This window comes from Varanus komodoensis, unplaced genomic scaffold (genome assembly GCF_004798865.1).
Source record: "Varanus komodoensis strain SLA01 unplaced genomic scaffold, ASM479886v1 scaffold1, whole genome shotgun sequence".
NCBI classification, from domain to species: domain Eukaryota; kingdom Metazoa; phylum Chordata; class Lepidosauria; order Squamata; family Varanidae; genus Varanus; species Varanus komodoensis.
The window spans coordinates 42,219,226-42,246,092 of record NW_025335268.1 but is presented as its reverse complement, the minus strand read 5'-3'; the positions used below and the strand labels follow the sequence as shown (position 1 = coordinate 42,246,092).

General features: G+C 40.7%; 1 protein-coding gene across 4 annotated transcripts in view; it reads left to right on the top strand.

Annotated features, from left to right (window-relative positions):
• Positions 1 to 12,544: 12,544 nt before the first annotated feature.
• Positions 12,545 to 26,867, top strand: part of AIG1 (androgen induced 1) — a 105,716-nt gene continuing 91,393 nt past the window's right edge. For all 4 annotated transcript variants that reach the window (XR_006414014.1, XM_044423422.1, XM_044423412.1 and 1 more), the window contains exon 1: positions 12,545 to 12,851. Coding sequence is in view for 3 of the 4 variants with exons in the window: in XM_044423422.1 (XP_044279357.1) it covers positions 12,711 to 12,851 (141 nt within the window). In the remaining variant the exon portion in view is untranslated. The remainder of the gene's footprint in view (positions 12,852 to 26,867) is intronic.

Sequence of the window (26,867 nt, the reverse complement as noted above, 5' to 3'; positions counted from 1 at the left end):
CAGAAAGAAAATGGTTCAGAAGAACAGAGGAGGAAGTGGGGCAGGAGAAGGGACATGTTCTGCTCCCCCACTTTGCCCATCTGATTCATAATTGAATAGGTCACCATAGTTCAGTAGAGAGGCATGTGTCTGGTTTGGTCCTCCCTGTTGTCCTAATCATCAGTGTTTCTGAGGAATAATCAGGTATATCTGAAATGATGTCCCTGGACAGACTTGGCTTATTTGATATTCTGCACTGTCCTTACCATAAGAGCAACAATTAATTTGTGCCAGGCATGATGGCCCACCCAAGAGGCATGAATGTTTTTTTCTTCTTCAGCTTATTATTTTATATATGTGCATGTGTGTATGTGGTTTCATTTTTTTTGTTGCATATTCTAAATTTTGACCTGTAATTGAAACATCTCAAAATGTTGTTTATAATGGGATCTGCTATCGTTCATACATCAAAATTGTCAGAGGCAGACAAATATATACTTAATCATCCCATTCTAGCAGTAACAATTTGTGAGTGGAAATGAATTTCCACACCAAGATTATTTACTGTGCAAGTGTAAAAGATGGCTGTGATGTGAGGGTAGGTTGGAGAATCTGTGCTGCTTTCTATGGGCAATCTGGTATTAGGCATGGCCAAAGCAAGGTGGAGTGTGTGAACATCCTTTCCAACCATCATCAAGCAGTCTGGTTGCTTGAGTAGTGTTGGCTTGAAGAGACTGCTCTTTGCTGCTGCTTTTTTCTTTTCTTTTTTTAAATGTAGGTTGCAAGTTGTACATTGTCTAACACTTGTTCTGAACACATGACTTGAAAGTAAAACCTGTGAGCCTGAGCCCCAAGTGTGTAGATCAGGGAATTAGAAATATTCACACTTTTCCAAGTGTTTATAGTTGTGTAGCTTCCATAGAATAAAAAAGAAAAAAAGCCAAGATTCATTTTCTTAAGGGAGCAAGACATTGTGTGAGCAGGTAGCGATTACTTAAAAAGTGTAATGGTTTTATCAAATTTTCAAATGTGGGTGATCGATCTAACATATTAGTCTACCTTTTTGTTGTTTCCCTTGATTTTTGGCATATAATACTTGTTGACACAAATTCAGTTTAAGTTGGCCAACTCCCTTCTTTCTTTTTCTCCTGTTTGGATTGCTGTTCACAGTCACGATATGACATACATTTTTATTCTTTGGTCATGTGCAACTGTTTCTTCCACTCCAGGTTGTGCAGGGCATAGTGTAGAACTCACCCGCTTTCCCTAAATCTTTTCAGAAATTCAAAAGAACATAGAAACCTGCATTTGTAAGTCAAAGGGGACCCGATTTGTCTTTTTTTTTTTTTTTGGTCTAGGAATGAAATTAACAGCAATTATAGTGTGTGAAGCAGATAATCTTATCACCTATATCCTTTTCCAGACAAAATGCACCAAAGCAAAGAGTATTCATATAACTAGTGTGAATATTTGCTTCCCTGTGGGGTCCATCTGGAATACTTCATATATTTTATGCAATTCTTTATATCTAAGTTTTAACCATCTTTATCCCCAAAGGCTTTGATGGTGCCGTTCTTGCTGCAAACATGAAACAAAATAAGTGATAATTTGAAAAGATTAGAATTTGTTTTCCTGGGAGTTTTGAATGGGCAAATGCAGTATGCTTATGAAAAACATACAGACCAAATTACTGGGTTTGGTATGATCAGTTAAAAACTGCGGACTTCCCTCCATTTGAAGATTTCTGGATAGAATCAAAGTAATTCTGGGCTTCTCTACATGATGCCTTTACTGTGCACTCATGATTCCTCACCCTGGTAGTTTGCAGGTTCTTTACATGATGTCATGATCCCTCAGGACCTCCAGATACTCTCTGAGCATTTCCATAGCTCTTTTTGGAGCCAGGATAATGAACTATTACAGGGCTAGCACACCATAAAACAATACAAAATGGTTGTGTGTGTGTTTGTAATTCCACCATACCGCAACACCATCTTGTGGTTGTTTGATGGGAGTTATAAAAAGGCAGAGAAAGAAAAACCGAGGAAAAATGGGTAAACAATACAGTGGTACCTTGGTTCATGAATGTAATCCATTCCAGGACTCTGGTCATGACCCAAATTGGCCACGAGCCAAGTCAAATTTCCCCATAAGGGTCAATTCTGCAACTATTTCTTTTACTCACAAAAATTTGAAGCAAAGTGACAACAACAAAGATCGCAGCCATCTCCCTCCCCCCAGCGATTGTGCTGGGGGTGGGGGGAGACAGGCACAATCACGGGTGTGCTGGGGGGGGAGGTGGGTGTGGGCGCCGTTGGGAAAATTTGGATAAATCCTGTCTGAAAAGCATTACTTCTGTGTGCTTTTGCATTGTGGGATCAAATCCTGTACTCCTTCTCAAAACCAAGCTAAGTCACTGTTTAAAATGGCATTGGAATTCAGTTTACCAGGAAGTATCTTCCTAGCCCAGAGGGCTTCATGTGCTCTGGTCATTCAGAATGTCTAGAGTCTAGATAAGGGTCTAAGTTCATGAATAGTTTCTCAGTAGCTTGAATTTACATGTCTAAGCAGACCTGGAGATGGGTTCAAGTTACTCAACTAAAGTGTGAATACACTGCAATTAGAAATATTGTAATCTCATTGTCTCTGTATGATTGACTGACATTCCTTTATCTGTTCTGTATGTGATGACCTCAGAACCATATTGCAATGTCTGAATTCTGTCATCAATTGCCCTGTACCTGTGACTGACTGGGAGAGTATAAATGCCCTGTAATGGTGTTGAAGCTTTGCAGCAGAGTTTACGTCTGCCTGCCCGGTAATGTATTATCGTGAGTACGGACCTGCGGGAAACCTGGGTAATGCAATAAAGTCAAGATGGTCTGGACGCTTGATCTTTCCCACAAACCCGAGTTTTATTTCCTCTTCTCAAATTGAGATTCCGGGATTCTGTCAGTGCGCTCAGGCAGGGAACATGGGCGCAATTGCAGCCATCTCCTCCCCCAGCACAAATGCCGCCATCTCCCCCTCCCAGCACAACCGCTATTGCGCTGGTGCAGGGACGGCGGGCGCACTCGCGATCGTCACCTGATGTGGAGTTTGTGACCTGCTGCAAAATGTTTATGAATTTCTGTTCATGATCTGATTTGGTCGTGAACTGAGGCGTTTGTGAGCCAAGGTACCACTGTATTTCAATCCCACAAAGAATCTGGAAGCAGAAGTTTCTATAAAATTGCAGGCTAAAGCAGGATAAAAACCCTAATGTAGAGAAGCCTCAAACTGGTGAAGGGGCATGTGTTTCCCTCAACCACACAAATTATGTTATGCATGGCAGAGATGCCAAGTTGCCCAAGTATCTGATCTACATGTTTCTGTTTCTTTATTAAAGGGCATACAGATTGGGCCTTCATCCATGTTGACAACTCATATCAAGCTTGATGGAGGAAGGAAGGGGTATGCCTAGTGCTCCATCATATGAAGAATCTCATCAGACCAGTGAGTGTCTGAAGCAGATGTTATACATGTGATCCTGATAGTACCACACATGTATTTCCATGTGTAAAAGTTAATATCCATAAAAAGGATTTATACATCTCCACAGGCTGAGGAGTTCTGGCATTCCTACAGATTTTGGCATAATTAGGGAATGCATCTAAGTTCTGACACAACTAGGGATTGTATAGAAGTCTACATACTTCAAGAAAGTTAATCTTGCAGTGGTGACATATCTTAAAGTAAGATGAGATTTCTGTGATGTACTACGCAGGAAACTGCTTCTGAAGATTGCCCAGAAACTTCAGGATGAGGCAGCTAGGTGATTAGTTTTGACTCCCTAGAATTATGGCTTTCAAAAAATTGATTATCCCTGCCTCTAGAGAAGCATGGTGCTTTCTATAGCGGTGCCTGGGTCAAGATCACTGAGCACTTAATGTGAATGTGTGGCAATCAGTAGGTACTAGTTTGCAGAGGACTTGACTTTGGTCCCCATGTTTTGATAGCTTTTCTTTATGAGCATGGAAATGCAGACATGGTGACAATAAACAGTGTCTAAATTTCCAGAGGACCTCAGCATTTTTTGAGGTCATACTTGGTGTTGATTGCCTTGGGAAATCTGGCCGATTTCAGTGCTAAGTATTTGCTAATCTGGCCTCAGTGTCCTGCTGTGAAACTGTAGTTCTTTAGGTAGCAGAAGTTAGTCAGCGTCTTATCCAGCACTGCAATTATGCAATTGACAAAGAAGGAAGCCTTTGGCAAAACTGCTGAATTGGTAGCCATGCTGGGTGACCCTTTCTGTGCTTGATTTCTCTTCAGTTGCTTACCTACAAATGTTTTGCTGCAGCAATGCCATTGCTTAATTTCCATATTGGCCATATCTGCTTTTTTTCTGGCGGTTGCAGTGGATAGGTTTCTTGAAATCTCCCTTTTGTGTGTGGATGGAGATGTTTTGGCTACAAAAAAGACTGGCATTCTGAGAATAATTTTACTGTTGTTATATGAGAAATTAACCATAGCTCAAGAATGATGTTATGTGGAAGGAAGTGCCATAGCTCAGCAATGGAGCACATGCATTGTATGAAAAAGACCCCAGGTTCACATCCAAGAATCTCTAGTTAATCAGGTAACAGGTGATGGGGGAGACCTCCAACCAAGGGCACAGCCAGTCAGAGCAGAGAGCACTGGTCTGGAAGGCAAAAGTTCTGACCTCATGTTAGGCAGTTTCCTATGATCCTAATAGAAAAGAGCTTGAGATTTTAATATGGGAAATCCAAGATCAGTCATGTTTCTGCAGAGTTTTGAAGGATCTTGCATGACATTAAGTGAATCATTATCACTTAGCTTATGGATGGAGAACCCCCCCCCCCCCCGGTCGGAAGGCCAAACTGAATTTTGGAAATACCCTCCGTGGTCACACAGTGGTGGTGCCAGAGGCAAAAAGGGGAAGGCCAAAAGGACCCAAAATGTAGGCCCACTTTGCTTAAAGCTCTCACTACCAGTAACAACATCTTAGTAGAGGCATTTCAAATGCTAAGAATGGAATGGGGAGGGGGGGAACCCTGCACAAAAGCCAGGAAATCACAAAACAGTCAGTAATTCCAGAAAAGGCGCATTGCCATGTGGGAAACCCCAGAGGCCAGATCAGGACCCTGGGATGGCTGGATTTGGTTCATGGGCTTGAGGTTCTTCTGCCCTGCCTTAGCTGATACATTTGCACAACATTGCTGTGGGGGTAAATTACTGCTTGTGTCCAGGAGGAAGGATCCACCCCTTCTGTGCTGAAGGGTGGGCAAAGGAAATCTGGATAGGATTGCATCTTTATTGATGCCTAGGTATTTTATAATATAAATAATATATTTGTGCTGAGTTTCTGCCTTAGACAACATGAATGGGTTATTAATATTCTTCTGTTCATGCACTTCTCCGATCTGCTTAGCTTCAACAATGCTTCAGTATCAGGTGTTCTCCAGACCATGGGCTTTTGTTTGAATTCCTTTAGTTTTGTCCTGTGTATGTCACATTGGTCCAGGCCAGTGTCCCAGCAATAGAAAGAGCAGAAATAGCAACATTGGGGTAAAGCTTGTGACACAGTGAAGTAGAGATTTCTAAAGTACACCTAAATACAAGTCATTATATGAGCATTCCCTAGCAACAGTGATACATGCTCTGGTAACTTCCCGCTTGGATTACTACAATGTGCTCTATGTGGGGCTGCCCTTGAAAATGGTCCGAATACTGCAACTGGTACAGAACAGAGCTGCCAGGCTGCTGATGGGGACCAGCCGTTACTCTCACGTAATGTCGGTCCTCTACCAGCTCCACTGGCTTCCAGTTGAAGTCCGGGCCCAATTCAAGGTGCTGGTTTTGACCTATAAAGCCCTAAACAGCTTGGGACCAGGATACCTGAAGGAACGTCTCCTTCCTTATATGCCCTCACGCCCCTTAAGATCTATGGGAGAAGCCCTACTCTAAGAGAGGTAAAAAGGTCATCAACTTGGAATAGGGTCTTCTCTGCTGTGGTGCCCAGACTCTGGAATGTACTCCCCAGAGAGGTACGCCTGGCGCCAAGTTTATACTCTTTTCGGTGCAAGGCCAAAACCTTTTTATTTAAACAGCATTTTAAAATTTAATAGTTTTTAAATGTAGTTGCTCTGTTTGTTTTGTGATTTATTGTTTTTTTCTGTTTTATTATTTATTGAAATTGTTGTTTTAATTGTCTTTTTAAATATTGTAAGCCGTCCTGAGATCTTGTATACTAGAACGACATACAAAAGCTTTTAATAAATAAATTAATTAATAATGACCTTTGTCCTTAATTGATGGAAATTGATTTTAAGAGAAATTTACACATCTCAGTATCTTCTCAGTCCATCCTAATCATGAAAATCATTATGTTACAGTTATAAAAGTATACCATTGTTAAGCCCTTACCCCCTCCCCTCCTTTTTCTCTCTTTCCATATTCCTGCCAACAGGATCTGTTTTTGCTGGCATGTCTCTGCACTGATAAAAATGAAGCAAACTAAGAATGATAAGGGAAGCTTATTCACTTTCAATAAAGCCTGATACGATAAGTGTGAGAGGCAGGTGGCATAAGCATGAAAACAAAGATGGAGCCGATGCACTTGAGGGAATCAATCTGCTACATTAATGGCTAATGGCATGCTCCGTATGTATTCATTATTTATCACCCAGAGAAATACATACCGTCTAGACTGTAGAGGTGCTTTCATAGGAAAAAGGCAGTGATTACAGAGAACAGAAAAGCAGAATTGAACTTAATAAATGAAACTGAAATGAGTGAGTTGTAGCTAACTCAATCTGGCATATAAATTCTGACTGGAAGTTTCCACTTATAGTCTTTAATTTAAATGTCAATATATACTTTGCTGTGAAAATTAACTTATTACATTTTATTATGACAACAACTGGTTTCATCCCAGAGGTTTGGAGATAATGCAATATTGCCTCTGCTTCAAATACTGTATGAAACCCTCAAGATGTACTGATAGACACCTCAGTGTTAGTAAAATGCCTGTCCTTTGAATAGTTCAGTGCTTCAGCTGAGCTGTACATGAGTGAAGGGGTTGGTATTCATATATCCATACTTAGGACATACATTCTGAGAAAAGTTTCCATAAAATTATGTGTACAAGGATGTTTTTTGGTATCAAGGAAGATAGAAGTCTGTGTTTGGGGAGTAATCCTATGCATGTTTACAGTGAAAAAAGACCTACAAATCCCAGAATGCCCCAGCCAGCATAAGTGGGAATTCTAAGTCTTTTTTCGGTCTAGATAGGCATTGTATTGCCCCTTTATTTGGTTTCTCTTGTATTCAGCTTTGAAGTACCTGTCAAGGGAAGAATCTTCCTAGTTATTTGTGAAATCAAGCACCTGTTTGCTTAAGCCTTCTGGATGAGACTTGTCCTTGTCTCCCCTACCAACTTCCCTGGGTTCCAGTGCATTGCTTTATTTCTGCTTCTGCGGGAAGTAGCATGTGTCTGCTAGAGCCTGCGGAAGAGCAGGTGGTGGTGGTCGATGCTGGAAGGAAAGGAGGGCTGGAGCTCCAGAAGATATAAATGGCTTGGCAACACTACAATGTGCCTAACAGAGCAGCAGCGTGCCAAGAGAGGAGGGATTATGATTGTGAAATCATAACTGTCACAATTTCATACTCTGCTTTCTATGGGAAGCAGGAGCAGTGTGACCGCAACATGTGTCTTTAGCTTTTTATAAGCTATCTTTGTTATATTACTAGGTTTTTTTTTCAGGATGAAGGCAGAGGGAAGAGGCTAACTGGTATGTCTTCAATAATTCCACATAGTCTAGAATATCAAAAGCCTCCTCAAAGTCTGGCATGAGCTATATGTTGGAGAGTCTTATAAGACAGGTAGGTAAAACAGATATATGAGATCTTAATCAATTATTTAAAAAAAAGTAAATTCCACCCTGAGGAAATCTATGGGATTGAACAGTTTAATAAATTGCATTCATGGGTCATCCAATAACATAACCAAAAAGTGAATTGTATCAATCATTTGTTGTCATCTGCAGAAAGTACATGGAAGTGCCCATTGCAATAAAATGTTGGCCTATTTCAATATACATATTAAAATGTTACATATTAAGTTAATTAAAATTTACCGCCTTTCTGCCATGAGAGAGGGAGAGAGAGTGGTGTAGTGGTTATGAGTGCAGGACTGGGACTGAGGAAATCTGGATTCTAGTCCCTGCTCAGCCAAGCCATGGAGCTAACTGGGTGATTTGGGCCAGTCTCAGACTCTCAACCCAACATACTTCACAGGATTGTTGTTGTGGGAATAAGATTGAGAGGAGGAAAAGAATTGTATAAGCTGCTTTGAATGCTTAAAAAAAAGAAAAATCCATGCTATAAATCTAATAAATCCCTTAGAATGTTCTCCAATGCAAAACATAGTAAAACATTTTAACAATATTGAAATTCTGGTGTGAAACTATGGCCCCAATCTTGGGGCTCTTTTGGTCTAGTGTTAGGACTTCAACTCTGCCCCTTGCATGACTTTATTCATTGAAAGCCAAAGTCATCCCTTCTCATCATAATAGGAATTTTTTGTGAAGTAGCTGAGTGCTGGATTTAAGTTATTACAGTAGCCAACGTTCAGATTATTCCCCATATGTGCTTGTACACTCAGGACAAAAAATAAATAAAATAGAATTGGTTCTGAAATATCTAGAACACTTGGGGCACTCTCACTTAGAAATTCCACGGAACTAGGAAAGTTATATATGATTCATGACCCAATTCAAAGGTACAGAAGGACTCAGGCTTCAGGCACCAAAAGAGATAGGAATATACAACACTGGGCCATGTCCTGGACCTGGGTGATAGTATAAAGCATCTGAATTGGTCAGATGTGGCCAAACCAACAGGAACCTGGCCTCATCCTGTTGTTGCAGCAAAGCAGTTCCAGCAGTTTTTGGTTCCTGTTTCCATCTCCTTTTCAGTACCAATTTCCATACACCCTTATTTGGGTATGGCCTGACAAGGTCTTGCACTCTTAGGTGATCTCACTGTTCTCAGAGTACACCTGGTGGTTAGTGACCAACAGCCTGTAACGGTACTGTACAGACCATTATATTTATGATGATTATTCACAGCTTCTTCCATGTCTTGAAGCCTTTGTGGGGGCTTCTGTATTTAGCTTTTTCATAGTCCTCTTCCCACGCTTACCTCTGGGTCCCACATTTCTCGTCACCAGATGTTAGTCACACTAATACAGAAATCCTTGAGTCTTGCTTAAACAATAGGTCACAGAAAGGCCTGAAATGACTCACAATACCAAGTTGTTGTTTTTTTCTCCTGAAAGAAACATTTAATATATAGTCCCTTAAGAGCAATTCCCATGCTTGGTAGTTCTAAAAATTTTGAATGGGTGACAGGTTGCCATCAACACTTTGTGAAGTGCGAGGCTTGGATATGGACCACCCAAGTTCCTGATGATCAAAATACAATGCAGAAACAGTGTTCTTGTGCCTTTAGGACTTAGGTAGAAACAGGTATTCCCACTCCCTTTTCACAAAAACACACACACACCCCAATGTACTGAAAATTTAATACAGAAATACATTGCAGGATGACATTAAAAATAATTATAGAGGCACATTAATAAAAATATATTGTAACTGCTTCTTGATATACTCTGCTCTCTTGTAGGTGACAGATTTACATGAGAATTACTAAATTAATTGGGAATTACTCCCAGAGTTCAAGAAAGCTTGGGAATTTGGAATTTGCAAAACATCATTTTGTAGTTGTTGTGTTTTAATTCTGTTATATGAGTCTTTCAATCCTTTTTTGAGAAAGGCAACTGAGAGGTGATGCTGATGCTGATGATGCTGATGATATTATGCAAGTATGAGCAAAAGCAGCACCTGCTGAAATTACTCTTCTAATCCCTATTATGCTGGAGACAGATTATCACTGTTTTAGAAAAGTGGAGGTAGAATGAAAGGGGCATTGTAAATCATGATATGAAGATTCATTTTGCAGCCACCTCTGATAAACAGGTTTTGCAGTGTTTTGTTGTGTTAAATCTGCACAACTTGCTTGATCACAGTTAACATGGAGCAAATTAAATGAGCGTGCACACCAGAGTAATTATGTGCTTGCAAATATCTGCCCTCCTTTATGTTTTGTCACTCTACCCAATTCCTCTTCCCTTTTCAATCTTGCAACAGTTTTGGTGGGTGACTGGCAGATGAATCAGTGACTTTTGACGACACAGGACTGACATGTAGATTCCAAGCAATTTCTATTTTTATTTAAACATCATTTCAATTGTTAAAACATATGATCTGGCCTGGGCAACTTCTTCTTCCTTCTCTTTCTCCTCCTATATTTTTATTTTATACTGATAATTTTAATTTTGTATTTGTAAATCAATGTATTTTTTTGTATTTTTATATTTAATGGTAATTTATTATGTACTATTGTATTTCAATGTATTTTATCATGTTGTAAGCCGCCCCGAGGTTTCGGCAAGGGGCGGCATAGAAATGTTATTATAATAATAATAATAATAATAATAATAATAATATAGAGATGTATGCACACTTGTTTACGTGCACATGTGTGTGTGTGTCATACAAATGCATGTGCACACACACTATTTTCAAAACTTTGCCACCATATTCCTTCAATATTTCTGGGGAACTATTTTAGAATAAAATACTGCAGTGTACACATAGATGTTTCAATAGAAAGTTTGTGTTTTGAGCAGACTTAATACTCTATCAAATCATGCAACTAGAATCCTGCACAATTAGATTACAGATTTGTAAAAGCTATTTACTTGCACTCTTCCTAGGATGCTGGGCTTCTTCTTACCAAGAGACCATATAACTCCCAGACTATTTGTAGACACGGATTCTGAATGGGTGCACAGGATATCACTATGTTGCCTTTCTGTAATTTGATCCCACATTCTGCTGGATGCAGTCTTGTCACCTGATCTATTAAAACAAACAAAATACCTTCTTACAGTACACTGTGCAATCTGATGCAATGATGTCTGAAAAAAGATACTAGAGATCATAGAAACTTCAAATACAATCGTATTCTTCCTTTTTTTTAAAAAAAAGGCAGATGCTAGAGGCTAATCAAATAAAATACAATGATTACTAATGCAAAGCAAAATTTGTTTTTGACAATAGTTAAAAGTCAAAGAAATGTTTGCCAAATGTTACAATTAAAATGAAACATATGCACCTTCCTTAACTGACCTAAAACAAACAAAAACATCCTAGCTAGATTTCATGAATGAACCAGAAAAGAAAGTTTGAAATTAGGCATCATGCCTGTTACAAAAAGTGATGAAGAAAAATGAAAATATGCAGTATCAAATGTTCTAAAGAAATGTATTATTTATTTATAGTAGGTCTGTACTTAATGACTTCTCAAGGTGGCAGGGTCTTGCACACCCACCTGAGCATTATAGGAAAGTGCTACAGGATGGGTGGTGGGATTATGAAGATCAAAAAAGGCTTAACACTGCAAGTATTTGTCGTAAAAAAACCTGTCAAAATATTAGTACTTATTCCATGCGTATTAAAAACGAAGTGTTTCCGTAGACTTGAGGCTTATTCCCAAGAGAGGGAAGACACATTAGGTTGCTCATCAGTCACTTCCAGTGGCCTCGTGGGCCCAACAAGCACCACGCGCCACATAGAGGCGCCTGTCGGGACGCGAACAGAACACGGAAGTCCGGCTTTGAAACCAATAGCATTCTGTCCCTTTGATTATAGAGACAGGAAAAGTGGAGAGTCAGCAAGGCAATCCAATTAGTTGGAGGTGGAACTATTGTGTTCTTTTTCCTATTCACAGAATGGAAGCCACCCCAAAAACAATGGGGAGCTCCAGGATGTTCCCAGAGCTTCAGTTGGGTAGCAACGGGTCCTTCAGAAAAAAGGATCGCCCTAAAAGCTCCTAATAAGCCAATCTCTATTTCTTGTAGGAAATGTTTGGTGTATGCATGCGCTCAGTTCACGTGTGTGTGGCTTGCGGCAGAGAGCGAGAGGCAGCCCTGCAACATAGCACTAGGATAATAATGCAGGCTGGGATTGGTGTCGGGGCTGGAGCTGAAGCTAGTTCGGATAAGCAGCTCACCATCTCGCCGTTCTGATTGCACCAAGTTAACGCGGTTGCATGACATTTTCCCCCACCCCAAGTCTCGCGCTTCACTGCACACAGAAGCGTTCTGCTCCGTTGGCTCACATGCAGCCAGGTGAAGTTTTAAACGGTTAAGAACTTCCAAATTAAAAAAAAAAAGACCTTTACGTAAAGACATTAATTATGAAGAGCACGACGACCTCCCCTCTATACCCCGCTTTACTGTTCCCTTCTCTTGTGAGAATTGGGGTGAGCAGGGAAGAGAGGTACACCTGCGCTGCCAGTCGCAGCTATGCTACAACTTCACCTTTCTTACTGCACAGCTCTTATCACTACTCTGCTCCCTACGAGGGGAGACGAGACACGGCGTTCAATGTGACCCCAGAATTTTCGTGAGGTGCGTACCTCTATACATTATAAGTCTATGCCTTCGCTCCCACTCTTTCTCCTGCGGCTTGGAAGACGCCGATGTGCGGCTGGACGCACGACTCTAGACACACGTGAGAAGGCGTCCAAGCGCGTCCCTGCCGGTTCTTTCGGCATTCGGAGACCCTCCCCCCCCCGCCGCCTCTAGTTACGAAGGGGTCGTCATGGCGCTCGTGCCCTGTCAGGTGCTGAGGGTCGCCATCCTCCTCTCCTATTTCTCAATCCTGTGCAACTACAAGGCCATTGACATGCCCGCGCACCAGACCTACGGAGGTAGCTGGAAATTTCTGACATTCATTGACCTGGTGAGTTGGCCTTCTGCGCTGCCCGCTCCCTGCCTGCCCCCGCCGCGCCGGCTCTCTGAGGATGCGCCTCTTCCTGCGGAGCGCGCGCCGAGGGGCGGACGGGCAGGCGCGGAGGTCGCGGGTCCCCGCCGTCTCGAGCCGCGCGGCTGTCCGCGCGCGCTGCCGCCGCCGCCGCTCGCCCCGGCTTCACCCGCGCGGTCACCTCCTGGCCGACCTTGGCGGGGCGGGGCGGGGCCGGGCAGCCTCCTTTTGGGACGAGGGCGCAAACGGACGGCGTGGGCCACGCTGAGCGCTGAAGGAAGGGAAGGGAAGGGAAGGGACTGGGAAGGAAAACTTGGCTATGAGGAGTGGGAAAAGAGACCCCCGCAAGCACGAATGCTCCCTCCAAAGGGGGGTGCATTTTGTTATTTTAGAAACTGCACGAATAGGTGAGAAAGCAAGGGAATGTGGCGGGGGCGCGCTGTATCCGCATTATTCCATTTTAAGCATCGATCCAAGCTGCTTTTCAAGATTATTTCCCAGTTTAATTCTTGGAGAAAGATCATAGAAAGGGCCATTCAAGCCATTGAGGCCTGCCCACTGCTAGATGCAGGAGTCCAGTTTAAAGCAACCCTGGCACATGGTTGTCAGTCTCTGCTTAACTATCTCTGGTGTCAGAGAGTTTGTGTCCTGGAACCTTAGGTGTCTGTAGAACAAGTTGTGGTCGTCGTCTTTTGTGTGAAAACCCTTTGGATACTTGGGAAGTGCTATCATAACTCTTTTCAAGGCTAAACATAATCAGTTCCTTCCATTCCTTAGAATAATTAGTTCATACCAGCCTGCTAAGCTTTTCTTTCTCTTCTCTGTACTTGCTCCAATTTATCTGACTCTTTAAAGTATGGTGTCTAGAACTGGACATGATATTTGAAATGAGGTTTGACAGAAAGTGGAACTCTTCCATCCCATTATATATTTTTAAACTGTACGTATATCGGTGCAACCTAAAATTGACTTTGCCTTTTTTGTTGCCATATCACACTGCTGATTCATATTCAGCTTGTGATCTACACCTCCAAGATCTGTTTCATGTGTTCTTTTGCTAAAGCAGGTATCCCCCATCTTATACCAAAGATACACAGTATCAAATTGAAGACATTAAAGTTTCAATTCTAATGTAACTTGCATTATTATATATATTTAACTTTTACTGTTGGTCCTTCAAATAGGTCTTGGGAGAAAATAGTTTGTCAAAAATTTTTTTTTCCAATTTAAAATGGCTATTCATGCACCCTTTTCATACACACAAGAACAGCCTTGCCCAACCTGATGTCCTCCATATGTGTTGACCTGTAAGCTCCATCAACCCCATCCGGTATGGCTGGGAGTGATAGGACTTGTGGCCTGATCCTCCTAGAAAATACTAGGTTTGTGAAGACTCTCCATCATATACATTGGCAGCAATGAGATATCCCTTGGCCAGTCTACACTGAGATGGAGCTTTGTTAAGAACACTGGACTGGGACTCAGGAGTTTGGCTTCTAGCCATGAATGTCACTAGGTGACTTTGAACAAGCCACTGACTCTCAGCCTAACCAAGACACTGTATAGAATTATAAGATAATTCAGAATCCCAGCACTTCAAGGCCCGAGTTTGGACTCCAAATTTAGAGCACCCAACTTTGCAGCTTGCACAGTTTTTTCTGAGCCAGTGTTGGGGGACATCCTGGGGGACCTGGAGAGAAGTGAGGTGCCCCCCACTGAGGAATCTTGACGGCACTGAGGAATCTTGACGGTGCCAGCGGCTCCTCTCCTCGTGAGCCAGCATCAGGCACTTAGATGGCCAAGGTATTGGAGGTCAGGAAGAACACCAGGGTGATCCTCATTTCCACACTCCTTCCATCTTGGAAACCTGTAAGCCTATGAGTTTGGGCAGCCACCTGGGATGGCACTTTTACTGTTGCCAGTTACTGGAGCAGCTACTGTGCAGTTAAAGAAATTTATGTGAGTACAATTACACATTGTAAACTTTATTTTTCAGTGCCAATAAGAAACGTACTTAAAATATTTTTAAATAAAGAGAGCCTTTAAAACTATTTAGTCCTAAGTATAAGTACAGCCATTTCAATTTTGGGAATGAAAACATGTAACATTCTTGTCAACAATAAATATTTTTAAAAGATTGGTTTTTGTGCAGGTGATTTACAGCAGGGGTGTGCAACCTATTTGGCCCTGAGGGCTTTTGGGGGTTCCTTGTGGGTGGGTGTACCACATACGTGTTCATGAACACACACATTTACATACAATGACACATGTGCACTTGTCTAATGCACATTGTGATTTGTCTTGATTGAATCCTGATAGTTAAAAACCTTTAGTTTAAGACATGTAGGCAATTTGTACTGCACTTTCCTGGGGGTACACTGTCAGGGCTGTGGTTCACAGGTGTCCTTCTCACATCCACGTCCTCCCTTACTCATGCCCAGTTACTTCCCCCTTCGCCCACATACATATACAATTTAACTTCCCTCTGTTGCCATGTAATAAGAGAAAAGAAAAAAAACCTAGGAATAGGCTGCATGGTTCCTGCCATAGAAGCTTCATTCTTAACATGTTCCTTGAGCATCCTAGGAAAGATGCAGGAACTTTTGAGTACTGCTTCCTAGGAATGGCATTTTGTGTTAGAAACTAGAGAACCATTCTAAGCATTCTTTCTTTTTCTGCTGCAGCAGATGTGAGAAGGAGTTCTCTGTGGGATCCACATTTGTACGCCTTATTTACAGGAGACCATTGCTTTCTAAAAAACTTCAAATGAACTCCAGATTCATTGTATATTTCTTGTAACCTTTGAATTAATATTTGAATGATGCTCCATGTGAAATTAATATATCATTACATATAGTAGAAAATAACATGAATCCTGTGACTTCTAGAGGCTACTAATGACATCGGCCTATAGCAAGCTTTGCCCTGGTTGTGCTTGCTTTTGCAGTTTTATATCTCGTGAGTTTTCTGGATAGGTTATTTTCTGAAGGATATGTAACAATTCTTGGAAATGAATCTGATGTTGAGAATTTCTGATTTTAAGGGTGAATATGATTGTGTTACTGAGTATGTCCGTTTCTGCTGTGTAGTGCCCAATGAACTGTTGCTGTTTAACAGTGAGTTGAAAATGTAATCAGTTCTTCCTAGTTTGAGTTATACCAGTAATGAATATTTGCACTGTTGATTCCTTTCATTTAAAAGTCAATAGGGAAATCATTTTGCATTCTAATAGACATTAGTATTTGTATAATTGTAACCTTTTCCTGGCTACATGACATTGAAAATATAAGAGCAGAGCTACCTCTCTTTCCTATAAGCAAGAGTATCTCTGTTGATTGAGCAGGAGTTCAGTCAGATTTTAAGATAGTTGTCTTACGGATGGATCATGTACCTTTTCTTAGCTTGCTTAAATTTAGTATTTGGTCATTTATTAAATAAAGCATGTCATGTTATATGATTTGGAGAAAGAATATCACAGTTGAAAGACATTTTTTACTGAATTAGGGACCATTATATTAATTCATTTTGGTTTGAAATAATAACAATTTAAGAGGTGTCTTTAAACAATATTATATGTAAAAAGGTCTTGAAATAGCTGATTGCAACTGCATGTGTCTTTTTATCTTTACCATTCCTCTTCATGGCTGTTCAGAAATGGTTAGCTTTATTTCTTAGGTTGATTTCATGTGAATAGGGATACTCCGGATTTCATGCTTTCCTTTTGTTACCTGTTTACTTCAGCTTTATGTATAGCAGTATATTTCTCACTTCTCCTTACAGTTATGTGCACTGAAGCTTCATGGAGATACCCAAATTTCCTTTCTACTGTCTTTCTAGAAAGGGAGCAGTCTTAGGGAAAGATCCAGCATGGCACACATGAACTGCTGTTCTTGCAACAGGACTTACTCTTCCTCCTTTTCCTGCAAGTGCCCCAAGTCTTTTGTGGAAGGTCACCAGTGATGAGAAGACACTACTGGATTTCATGCTTAGACCTCATACTCATACCCACACTATTGTAGGATAAGCTTCCTTATCCTGGGAAACAGGTATCATCCTATCAAGGGTAAAGCAGAATAATCTCACATCAGGTAGAGCTGCATGGCAGAATGGTTGACTGCATGGATTCATTTCTTCTGTAGTAACATTGTTGAATCCTGGAAAGCTATTCTCTAGTAATAACCCTTTAAATATTATTTAATTTTTCTGATAAGCATTTTCAGAATGGGGTATGGACTTCTTTAAGAGGAAAATTAGGGTGGGCAAAGAGCAAGTATGCGATATATAAAACAGACATATACAGTCAACAGACTTTCTTTAAATAATAGTCTGTCCCCTTTTTCAACATTGAATCCTCTCATCAGGAATTGATAAGAGATTTCCTAAACGAAAGATGAGAAATAAAAGCTTTATTAAACCAAGAAGACTTACTGAACTCAAACAGTTGTTAACTGAGTGTTATGGTTACCAACTCTTTTGGGGGTTGTAAACTCTTAACCGCTGTTTGAGAAGCAGAATCTGAGCAAGGCATGCTTTTCCCATCATTGTATCTTCATGCTAAGAAATGCTTAACACATCTTGAATTTTTGTTTGTTGTACAGGAAGCATTTCAGAAAAAATAACTGGGAGTCTTAGTGACGGTAGACCTTAGTTTGCAATTGATTGTTTGGATATGTTTTGAATTCCTGAACACTAGACAGGAAACAGTTTGTGTGCTTTTCTTTTAATGATCCTTAGGGATATCCAGATGGTAATTACTAATAAGATATATATTTTGCCATCCCTTTTCAATAACTTTAGATAAACAAATATTTTAGATAAGGAAGTTTGGCAGGCATCCTTCCAGTAAACTGACTATTGCGTGTAAAATTCCTCCTGTCCACCCTACCCTCTGTCTGAATTTAACTTTTGCCACTAATTTCCAGACTTTGTGCACAAGGACAGGCTCTAGCTTTGGCACCTGTCAGGCACCCATTTAAGCTCTGTGATGCATTTTAATGCAATCTAGCAATATGTGAGCAGTAGGTTATTTAGAATTAGAGGCTGACCCCCAACCTTTCATGTGTAGTCTGTAATAGGACAGTAATCTTTTTCAGCATTTGCAGATATCTTCAAGAATTCAGACTGGGCATGTAGGTGACCATGGAGGCTTTGTGCTGGTATTTTACTCTTCACATCAGTTGTTTGCATCAGAACTTAATATAATCCCATTGGGAAAAGCATACTTCAAAGGGAAAAAACCTATTTAACAAAAAACACTTTTTTGCTTTCTCTTTACTTTTACTGAAACTATTATAATGTATTGGCAGCCAAGGTTTATTTATACATGTTTTGGGAAGAAGAAAAAATACATGAAGGAATTTCCTGACTGATCTTTTTCTGTCTGTGTAATGTCTAGTATGTTGTGTTTTTAACAGGGGAGACCAATTTTGTATAAATGCCATTTGCAGTATTTGTATGCTTTGCAATGCTAGAACTAATCAAGATAGAACTGTCCCTTCTCAATTGGCACCTTTCTTTCATCATCACTTTAACTCTAAAGTTAGATCATGTATATATTATTATTCATTTGTATACTGCCTCAAAGCCAAAGCTTTCTGGGTAATTTACAACAATTCATAGAATACAATGAAATACAGTAAAAATGCAGATGCAATGAAAACAACTTAATGTTTCGGTATACAAAAAGAACAAATTGATACAACTAGGCATGCTGAAAAACAGCTGACATAATCCAACTATGCCATTAAGGGCCATTAAATGTATTTGCATAGAGGACTGTGCTAACCTGGCATGAAAGTTGGTGCCAAGCAGGTTAGTGGGGAGATCATTCTATAATTGAGGGGCAGGAATATTTGCTTCAACATTCTTTTATATCCTAGATCTAAGTTAATTACCGTTGATGAATGTTAATCATTTGAAACAAGAACCATGAAGTATAAAATTGCCATAACCAGCAACTTTCAAAGTACATGTAGATGAATTGATGTTAGCTTGGGTTAGTCTGTTGGATCACTGAGGCATATAAGATGATATGCAAAAAGAACTTGTGAACCTTTCCTCTTTCTCATGCTGACCAGGCTGCAAAAGTACTCCTATGTGGGACTTGTATACATTGGTAGGGAACAGGCATCAGTGCAAGAACATCATTTATGCTTTGTCATTGGAGTTGAGGCTCTGAAGTCGCTATGGCAAGAGATACTAGCTTAGAGCCATTAATTCTAGTGAACTGCAGGTCATGGTAATATAAGTATATACATTTTTACTGTAAACTCTTTTTGCACATTGGGTTTGTATAATTGCTCATCATGAAAGAACCCTAGATTATTTGGCTTCATGTTTCCCCCAAAAGCAACACAGCTTAAAACATTTGACCATGGTATTTTGATTTCATCTGCAAAAGGGATTTACTAATTTTAACAGCTCTTTTGGAAATTGTCTTTGAAAAGGAATTGGTTGGTTTTGGCCAGTTGCCTTGTCCAGCGTGGCAGTGGCATACTGTGTCTGCATGACTTTCACAAACCTGGAAACGCTTTGTTCCTCAGCATTATTTCCATGAAATTGCCAGTGGTATCTGCATCCTAAAATGAGTTACACTGGCCAGATCCTGCTAGAAAATATGTTACTGTTGAAGTGCTTGGAAATTGGCGTATTCTAAGTTTTCCTAGACCCAATTTAAATAAATCACCAGGATACAGAATTTAGTTCAAGAGTTCTGAAAGAATGGTTTTAGATGGAAGGAATGCTTAAGGGAGATTATAAGGCATCGTTTGAATTAAAGGTATTTTACATTTCCAGTCAAACTGTTGGTTGGTTGCCCTCTAAACATAACGCAGGGCACAGAATAGGTATGCTTGAATCACCCTGCAAATAAGCCACAATGCGTTGTTTGTTTGCTGAACAACCCACAGTGCACCTGACAGTTGACTGGTCTTACCACTGGTTATTGTCCACCTCCCTCCCTCTTAGTCCTCCAGCTGGCTCTTTCATATTCCCTACTCCCTTTTGTGGCAGGATCCTTTTGTTTCCTCCTTCCTGTTTTGATCAGTGCCCCTTTTGTTCATCACCTTTTTTTCTGGAGCCTCAAATCAGGGTGATACCCATTTTCATCCTCTGAGAATTGCACGACTGTGTTGTTTGTAGTTTTTCCTAGTCAATATCATTGTCCATTGCAGCTGTCAAAGGGAATGGAAAAGTAGAGTAGGTGATGGACAAGGCAAGGTGGACTAGTTTGCATGCAGTTGGAAGAAGTGGATTGCCAAGTTGTTAGATGAAAATCACTGATAAATGGGGGAAAGTGGCAAAAGAAAGTGCACCAAAAGCAAGGCAGTTGGGCTCACACACACACACACAGTATTTTAAGCATCTCAGTTTTAAGTGTTGAACTGTTCTCAGTACTTCCCATCTTGCAATCCCTTCCCAAAATCTGTAGGCAATCAGCATATTGATTTCCCAGCCCCACCTTGCCTGGTCACCTTTCTCAGCTTCTTTTCAGAGCATTCACTGTGGTTGTTACAGTTTCCTTACAGTTCTAAAGAAACAAATGCAGAAATACACACAAATTTAATGGCAGGGAAGTAAATGAAGGGGAAATTTGTGCACCTGCACTAACAGCAGTCAATGCAGGTGAACAAATTTCCTCCTTCTTTACCACTCAGCCATTTAATTTCCATACATTTGTGTCTTTATAAAGAACTGTCAGGGTACTGCTGTAGTTGTAGTTGTAGCAGTAACTACTGTATACCAAAAGGGAGCCACAATAAGAGGAGAGAGGGTGAAGCTCTTTCTTTCTGGAATAGCTGCAGAGTTGGTGCTGAAAAGGCAAGTGTTGAAAAGCTGAAGGACACTGAGAAGGGTCAGTTCAACATTTCAACATTGCCAAGGGGGAGATATTTCACCCCTCCTTTTAGGACACTTATTCTTTTGGCTCTCTCATCCCATTTTTTTTTTTTTTTTACTTCTGACTTCCACTACTGGGTTTTTCCTTTTACTGTTATTTCTCCCCAAGTTCTTTGCAACTTTGCTCAAATTAGCTCCTAGGCACTCTTATCTTGTCAATAGATATACTGGACAGTCATTAGTACACACTTGCATTAGTACACACAGACCAACAAAATTATAATAAAATTATGACCCCAGTTGCAGACATTTTGAGGCATCAAAAGAAAACAAAACAGGTAACAAGAGATGGGCATTCAAAAGTGCTATTTCAGCATTGGTAAAAGGGCAGTTACTCTCAAAAAACAAGCAGCACAGGCATTTTGCTGATTTTGACAAGCAGCCCTAGCCAAATGTAACAATCTATGATAAAATTGGTCTCCTGAATTTAGATAACACCCATCATGTGCATGAATAACATTACAGCAGGCCATGGGCTTTCTGCATGGCATGTTCCAGAGAAATGAGCAACCCTATCACAAATGTTCTGGGTTTGGCTGACATGATACCCCACCATGGCTGTGTGCCATGGTGGTTGGTTATGTTGCGTGAACCCAACCACTGCTAAACTCCCATAACTATTGGCTGAACAGCTGTGCTAGCAGAGAAAGTCTATTAATATTCTAATTGCTAAAGGATGGTGTTGTTAAAAATAGAGTATTGGTAAAATGCAAGTTTCTGTGAGAGGAATGGGAGACCTATTTATCTGGAAACCATGACAAAAACACACTCACAGGATTAGCTTCAATGAAGATCATTGCATAGGCCATTTGGCCAAGGGCTAAAAGAATGAGTAAAGGGGGAACCAGGAAGAAGGAACCATTAGGGAAAGAGCAAAATGGCTGAAGATAAAGGATATTGGGCAGGGGTCCTGAAACTTTTTGAACAGGGGCCCAGTTGAAAGGTGTCAGCAATGGGCGCGGGGGGGGGGGCTGCACGCACATGCGGCAAGGCAGGGGTGTGCGTCCGCAGGGATCGTTTTCTCTGAGCGAGTCCAAAACAATCTTGAGAGTAAGCCGGTGCCTCGCCGTGCATGTGGCGAGCTATGGTGGGCCAGATCCAGCCTGTGGGCCATAGTTTGAGGACCCATGATACAGGACTTCTCTACACAAGGTATTTATTATGTGCTGATGATTCCTAGTTTGTGGGTGGAGTACATCACAGGGCCTTTCTCTTGCTTTCTAACCATTTCTGTGGCTTATTTAGAGTCAGGAAATTGTGCTGTTATTTGGAAATTCTTCGATGAGATGCTCATGTATTTTTGCAATTCTGCTGCTTACAGCACCATGTGGTGCAGTGAAACATGTAGCAAGGCAGAGAGAGCACACCAGCACTAACCTTTGCCAGCCCCTGTCCCCATAAAGTGTAAAGGTGCTAATGTTAATCCCACAAAGAATCTGGAGGCAGAAGCCTCAATAAAATGGCAGATTTAAAACCTCACGTACGGAAGCCCATAGTAAGCAGTAGGTATATGTGACAGAAGAATATGTTGAAGTTTGGTGCACCAACTGCAAGTTTTGATGATTCAGCACTTTGGAAAATAACCTAATTAAGTTTGCACTGACTCGGGGCTGTTCAGTTTGACTCCTATACTGAACGTTAGTTGAAATTCCGAAATATGAAAGCTTATAACTCCATTGATGTATTGTAGGGAAGCTGGAAATACTCTGTCAGTGCTGGATAGAATTTACAGGCAGCCAGACAAGATGGAGGAACAAGAACAAGGTTTGTAGCTTAAGGATGCTCCTGGACCTTGAGCTCTCCCTGGTCTCCCAGGTGGACTTGATGGCCAGGAGCACCTTTTTTCAGCTTTGGCAGATCTTCCAGCTATGTTTTTACTTAGATGAGCAGAGACTTGCCAGGGTGATCTACTTGCTGGTAACCTCTCACCCAGATTACTGCAATGTGCTCTGGGTGGGTGGGGGCTTCATTTGAAAACAGCCTGGACACTACAACTAATAGAGAACAGGGTAGTGCTGCTGCTTATGAGGATCAACTGGTGTGAACACATTATGCCAGTTCTCCATCAGCTGCATTGGCTCCCTGTTCCAGCCCAGCCCCTTTTCAAAGTGTTGTCTTTGTCATATAAAGCGCTAAATGGCTTGGGACCAGGGTACCTGAGGGTGTACCATATATTCCTGCACATCCACTTAGATCCTCCTCTGAAGTCCACCTTCAGATACCCTCCAAGTGAGATCAAGGAGGAAAGGGCTAGAAGAGAGGCATTTTCTGCAAGTGACCCCCCTGACCCTGGAATTTGCTCCCTGAGGACATATGGTTGGTGTTGACTTTGCTTTCCTTTAGATGCCAGATAAAAATGTTTTTGTTCAAACAAGCTTTTGATTATTTTATATTTTGTTATTGATTATTTAATTTTTGCTGTTAATTTATTGGTTGTATTTGGTCATGCTGTATAGCATTTTATATAATTGTTTATTATGTGAGATGGTTTAATAATTTACTAATTTTATTGTTTTCATCTGTTTTTTTCAAATTTATTGATGGTATTGATATGCTGCTTTCAGCATTTGTAAGCCACCCAGAGAACCATCAGGTTATGGGGTGGCATAGAAGTGGAATTAAATAACAAATAAATTAGTCCCATCAGAGAGGGTCATATTTGCCAGATTTTGGACAGATGTGTACAGAGTGGTTGTGTTACTTACCTTTAAAGTTTAAAAAATGCAACTGCCAATAATTTTTTATTATTTGGCAGAACTGGAAGAAATGTATGGGCCTGTTTGTGTTTCCTAAAGGAATCAAAGCTGCAAAGTTTCAGATAACTTTTCTTCAAAAGCAACTTTTTGTTGCAAGATATAAAAAGAAAATGAAGAACAAAGGAAGTGCTTCACCACACATAAACCCTATCATCTTTGTGCACCATTGTTCTGAAAAATGACAGAGATGAAGCCTTAGAAACCTGCAAAGTTTTAGAAAGAGGGACAGAGTGGTTTCTGTGGAAAAAGAAATCTTACGTTTGGTGGTTGGGAGAATGAGTTGCTTCCTCTTACCTCCTGTTTGTTTGCGGGGGGGGGGCGTTATAGGAAATTCCGCATTTTATAGAAGTTTCCCTAGAGTTGTACATTTTCAAAGAGATATTTGCAAGAGCTTGAGAGTTAGGAGGCCTGGAAATCTGTTGGAGGCTTTAAGAAATTGATGAATTACTACCTAAATTCTACAGAAAGATGCAAAAACAACAACAAAGACTACAAAAGTAAAGAAAAATAAAATATAAGACTATAAAACAAAGATTTCTCCCAGCAGAACAAAGTCTGAGAGAAGGGTATAACTGAGAAGGGAAAAGGAAATTATTTTGCAATCACTAAAGAGACAGAAGAAGCCACTCTACCCCACTCACAACCCAACATAGAACCTCAGACTTCCATCTTTCCTAGTACTTATTACAGTATTTCAGATACTGTAATAAATATTTGCTTGCTACAGAGCAGCTTAGCAACTGAGAGAAGGAAATGAAGAGAAACTATTTTATCAGATTCATTCCTTCTCCAAAAGCACAGTGATTGGAAAATCCCTACTAAATTGTGCCTATGATTAGGAGGTGACTTAGGAAGTCTGTCATTCAAATGCATTCCATCTCTCCTAGAACTTTCTCACCTGCTCACAAACAGGTAGGCAAAGGCTGAGAGCCAGTGTGGTGTAGTGGTTAAGAGCCTGGGACAGGGACTCATACGATCTGGGTTCTAGTCCCCACTCAGCCATGGAGCCAACTGGGTGACTCTGGGCCAGTCACAGACTCTCAGCCCAACCTACCTCACAGGGTTGTTGTTGTGGGGATAAGATGGAGGAGGAGATGTAAGCTGCCTTGAGCCCTTTGTAGGAAAAAGGCAGGATAAATATCGCAATATAAATATAAATATAAATAAAGGCTGGGGGCTTGGCAGCTGGCTTGAACCTCTTCTGCAAGTAGTAGAAGCGAATTGAAAGGCCAGAATGGCATACCTGCAGCAAGATATTTGTATTTCCTTTTCATCAAATCCAGGTGAGCCGTGGCTGTTCTCAGTCAGTTCCTGGTATGGTAATGGACTGGATGAGTGACTTGATCTAGGCAAACTGGAGGCACTTGAGGTTTACCTGCCTAGATTAATGATAGTCAATTTTTTCTGGAGTTGGTTGCATTTATGAATCAAGTTTGTAGGTTGAGGATGTGTCTGGATCTTGTATCGCCACTAGAGACACGTGAACTCAGTGGCATGGAGCGCTTTTTATCATCTCAGACTAACACCAACTACATCTTTACTTAGACCAGCATAGCCTAGCTACATTTATCCATGCACTGGTAATCTCTCAGTTGGATTACCTTTCAACCTTATTTTCCAAGAGTTTATTTTCCCAGGAATTTTGTTTCAGTCTGTTTTAAATCCTGTACTGTATGCTAAATCCTCTTACTGTTGCTAGGTTTCCATTTCTATTTTATACCATAGTTTAAACCATTTAACTTTTATACTGTTTTTACATTATTTTTAAATAATTGTGTACCACCCAGAAAGTTTCAGCTGTTGGATGTGGCAAGATTGAAATAATTAATTAGACATTGTGTTTGCCGCTGGCAGCACAGGGCTGGACCACAGGGTGCAGGTCTGGGCCTCCACAGTCCGGAAGGGCTCTGAAACAACTTCCTCCAATCAAAAGAAAGCCCCTTGCCAGCCAGTTGCAAGAGGCCCCAGCACCACCATGCAATACCTTATGTGAAACACTTTTTCCTTTCTTCACTTTGAGTAGCAGTGAACTGACCCAAACAGATGCGATCTTTGCAGAGCCATTAAGCACACAGAAATTCCATACAGCCACCTTGCCTGGCTTGCTGCTTCAGGGCTTTTATCAGGTGATGAAGATGGGAATGAGGAGGAACAGCCACCAACTCCACCAGGGAAGAAGAGAAGACAAGAGAAGAGAAAAAGGGGAGGCCTGGTTCAGTGGCAGCAAGGGACCAGTAACTTTTTAATGTTATTGTAATTAGTTTAAATGGAATTTTATTTTTATTTGTAATTGTTGTAGTTACGTTTCATCAAGTCTTCTCTGACTTACGGTAACCCTATGAATGAATACCCTGCACAATGTCCTCTCCTTCACTTCCTTGCTCAGCTCTTGTAAACTAAAGGCTATGGCTTCCTTTATTATTAAAGGTCATTATTTGCAATATGCCTTGGAAAAATTACTTTTGAAGGATGGCATATATCTTTTATAAGTAATTAATTGAAGGTAACAAAGGCTAAACTGGAATAAGTGGGTGAATAAATTTCACACATCCATTTGAATCTTCAACCACAAATGTCTAATCCTATTGGATATTTAAGTAAAGCTTTGGTAAGATGCAGGTTTTTGTATAAACCTGTTTTGAGGGGCAATTGGATTTCCTCTGCATCATTTTCCCATTTACATCAATTTGATGAACTAACTATTCCCTATTAATAAATGTTTTTAATGTATTTATTGTTGTCAGAGGGAGGTTTTTTCAAGTCCTTGAGCATACTTACTAGTATAACTGGCCCTATGTAAATTTGTATAGGACTGAACTATTTGTAGAGGACTGTACTTTTTACTAGAGAATACCATGAGTTTCTCATTTCTTAGGTTACAGTTCTGCACACAATTGCACAGACTTGCATGGAACAGGTAGACACAGATGTTCTTCCTAATAAAGTGCTATTCAGGACACCTCATGTGAATATAGGTAACACATGAGGAGAGGGGGTGTGCTGGTTCTGCCTTCCATGTGCTTAGGAATGCTGGAAAAATCAGTTCTGGATCATGTGGGGAGCCTTTACAGAGACAGGATACTCTCCTCTTTAGAGGAAGTCCTTCATAAGTAGAAGATGACAGATGTGACAACTCAAGGGCCAGCATGTTTCCTCTCCTAGCACTGTATATACACACTTTAGAAATGCCTGAGTGAAGCTGAAGTTTGCATAGAATTGCAGTCTTAGCATGAAAGAAGCTCATAATTTATCCCCAAGCATGATCTCAACAGAGCATGCTTCTCTCTCTCTCTCTCTCTCTCTCTCTCTCTCTCTCTCTCTCTCTCTCTCTCTCTCTCTCTCT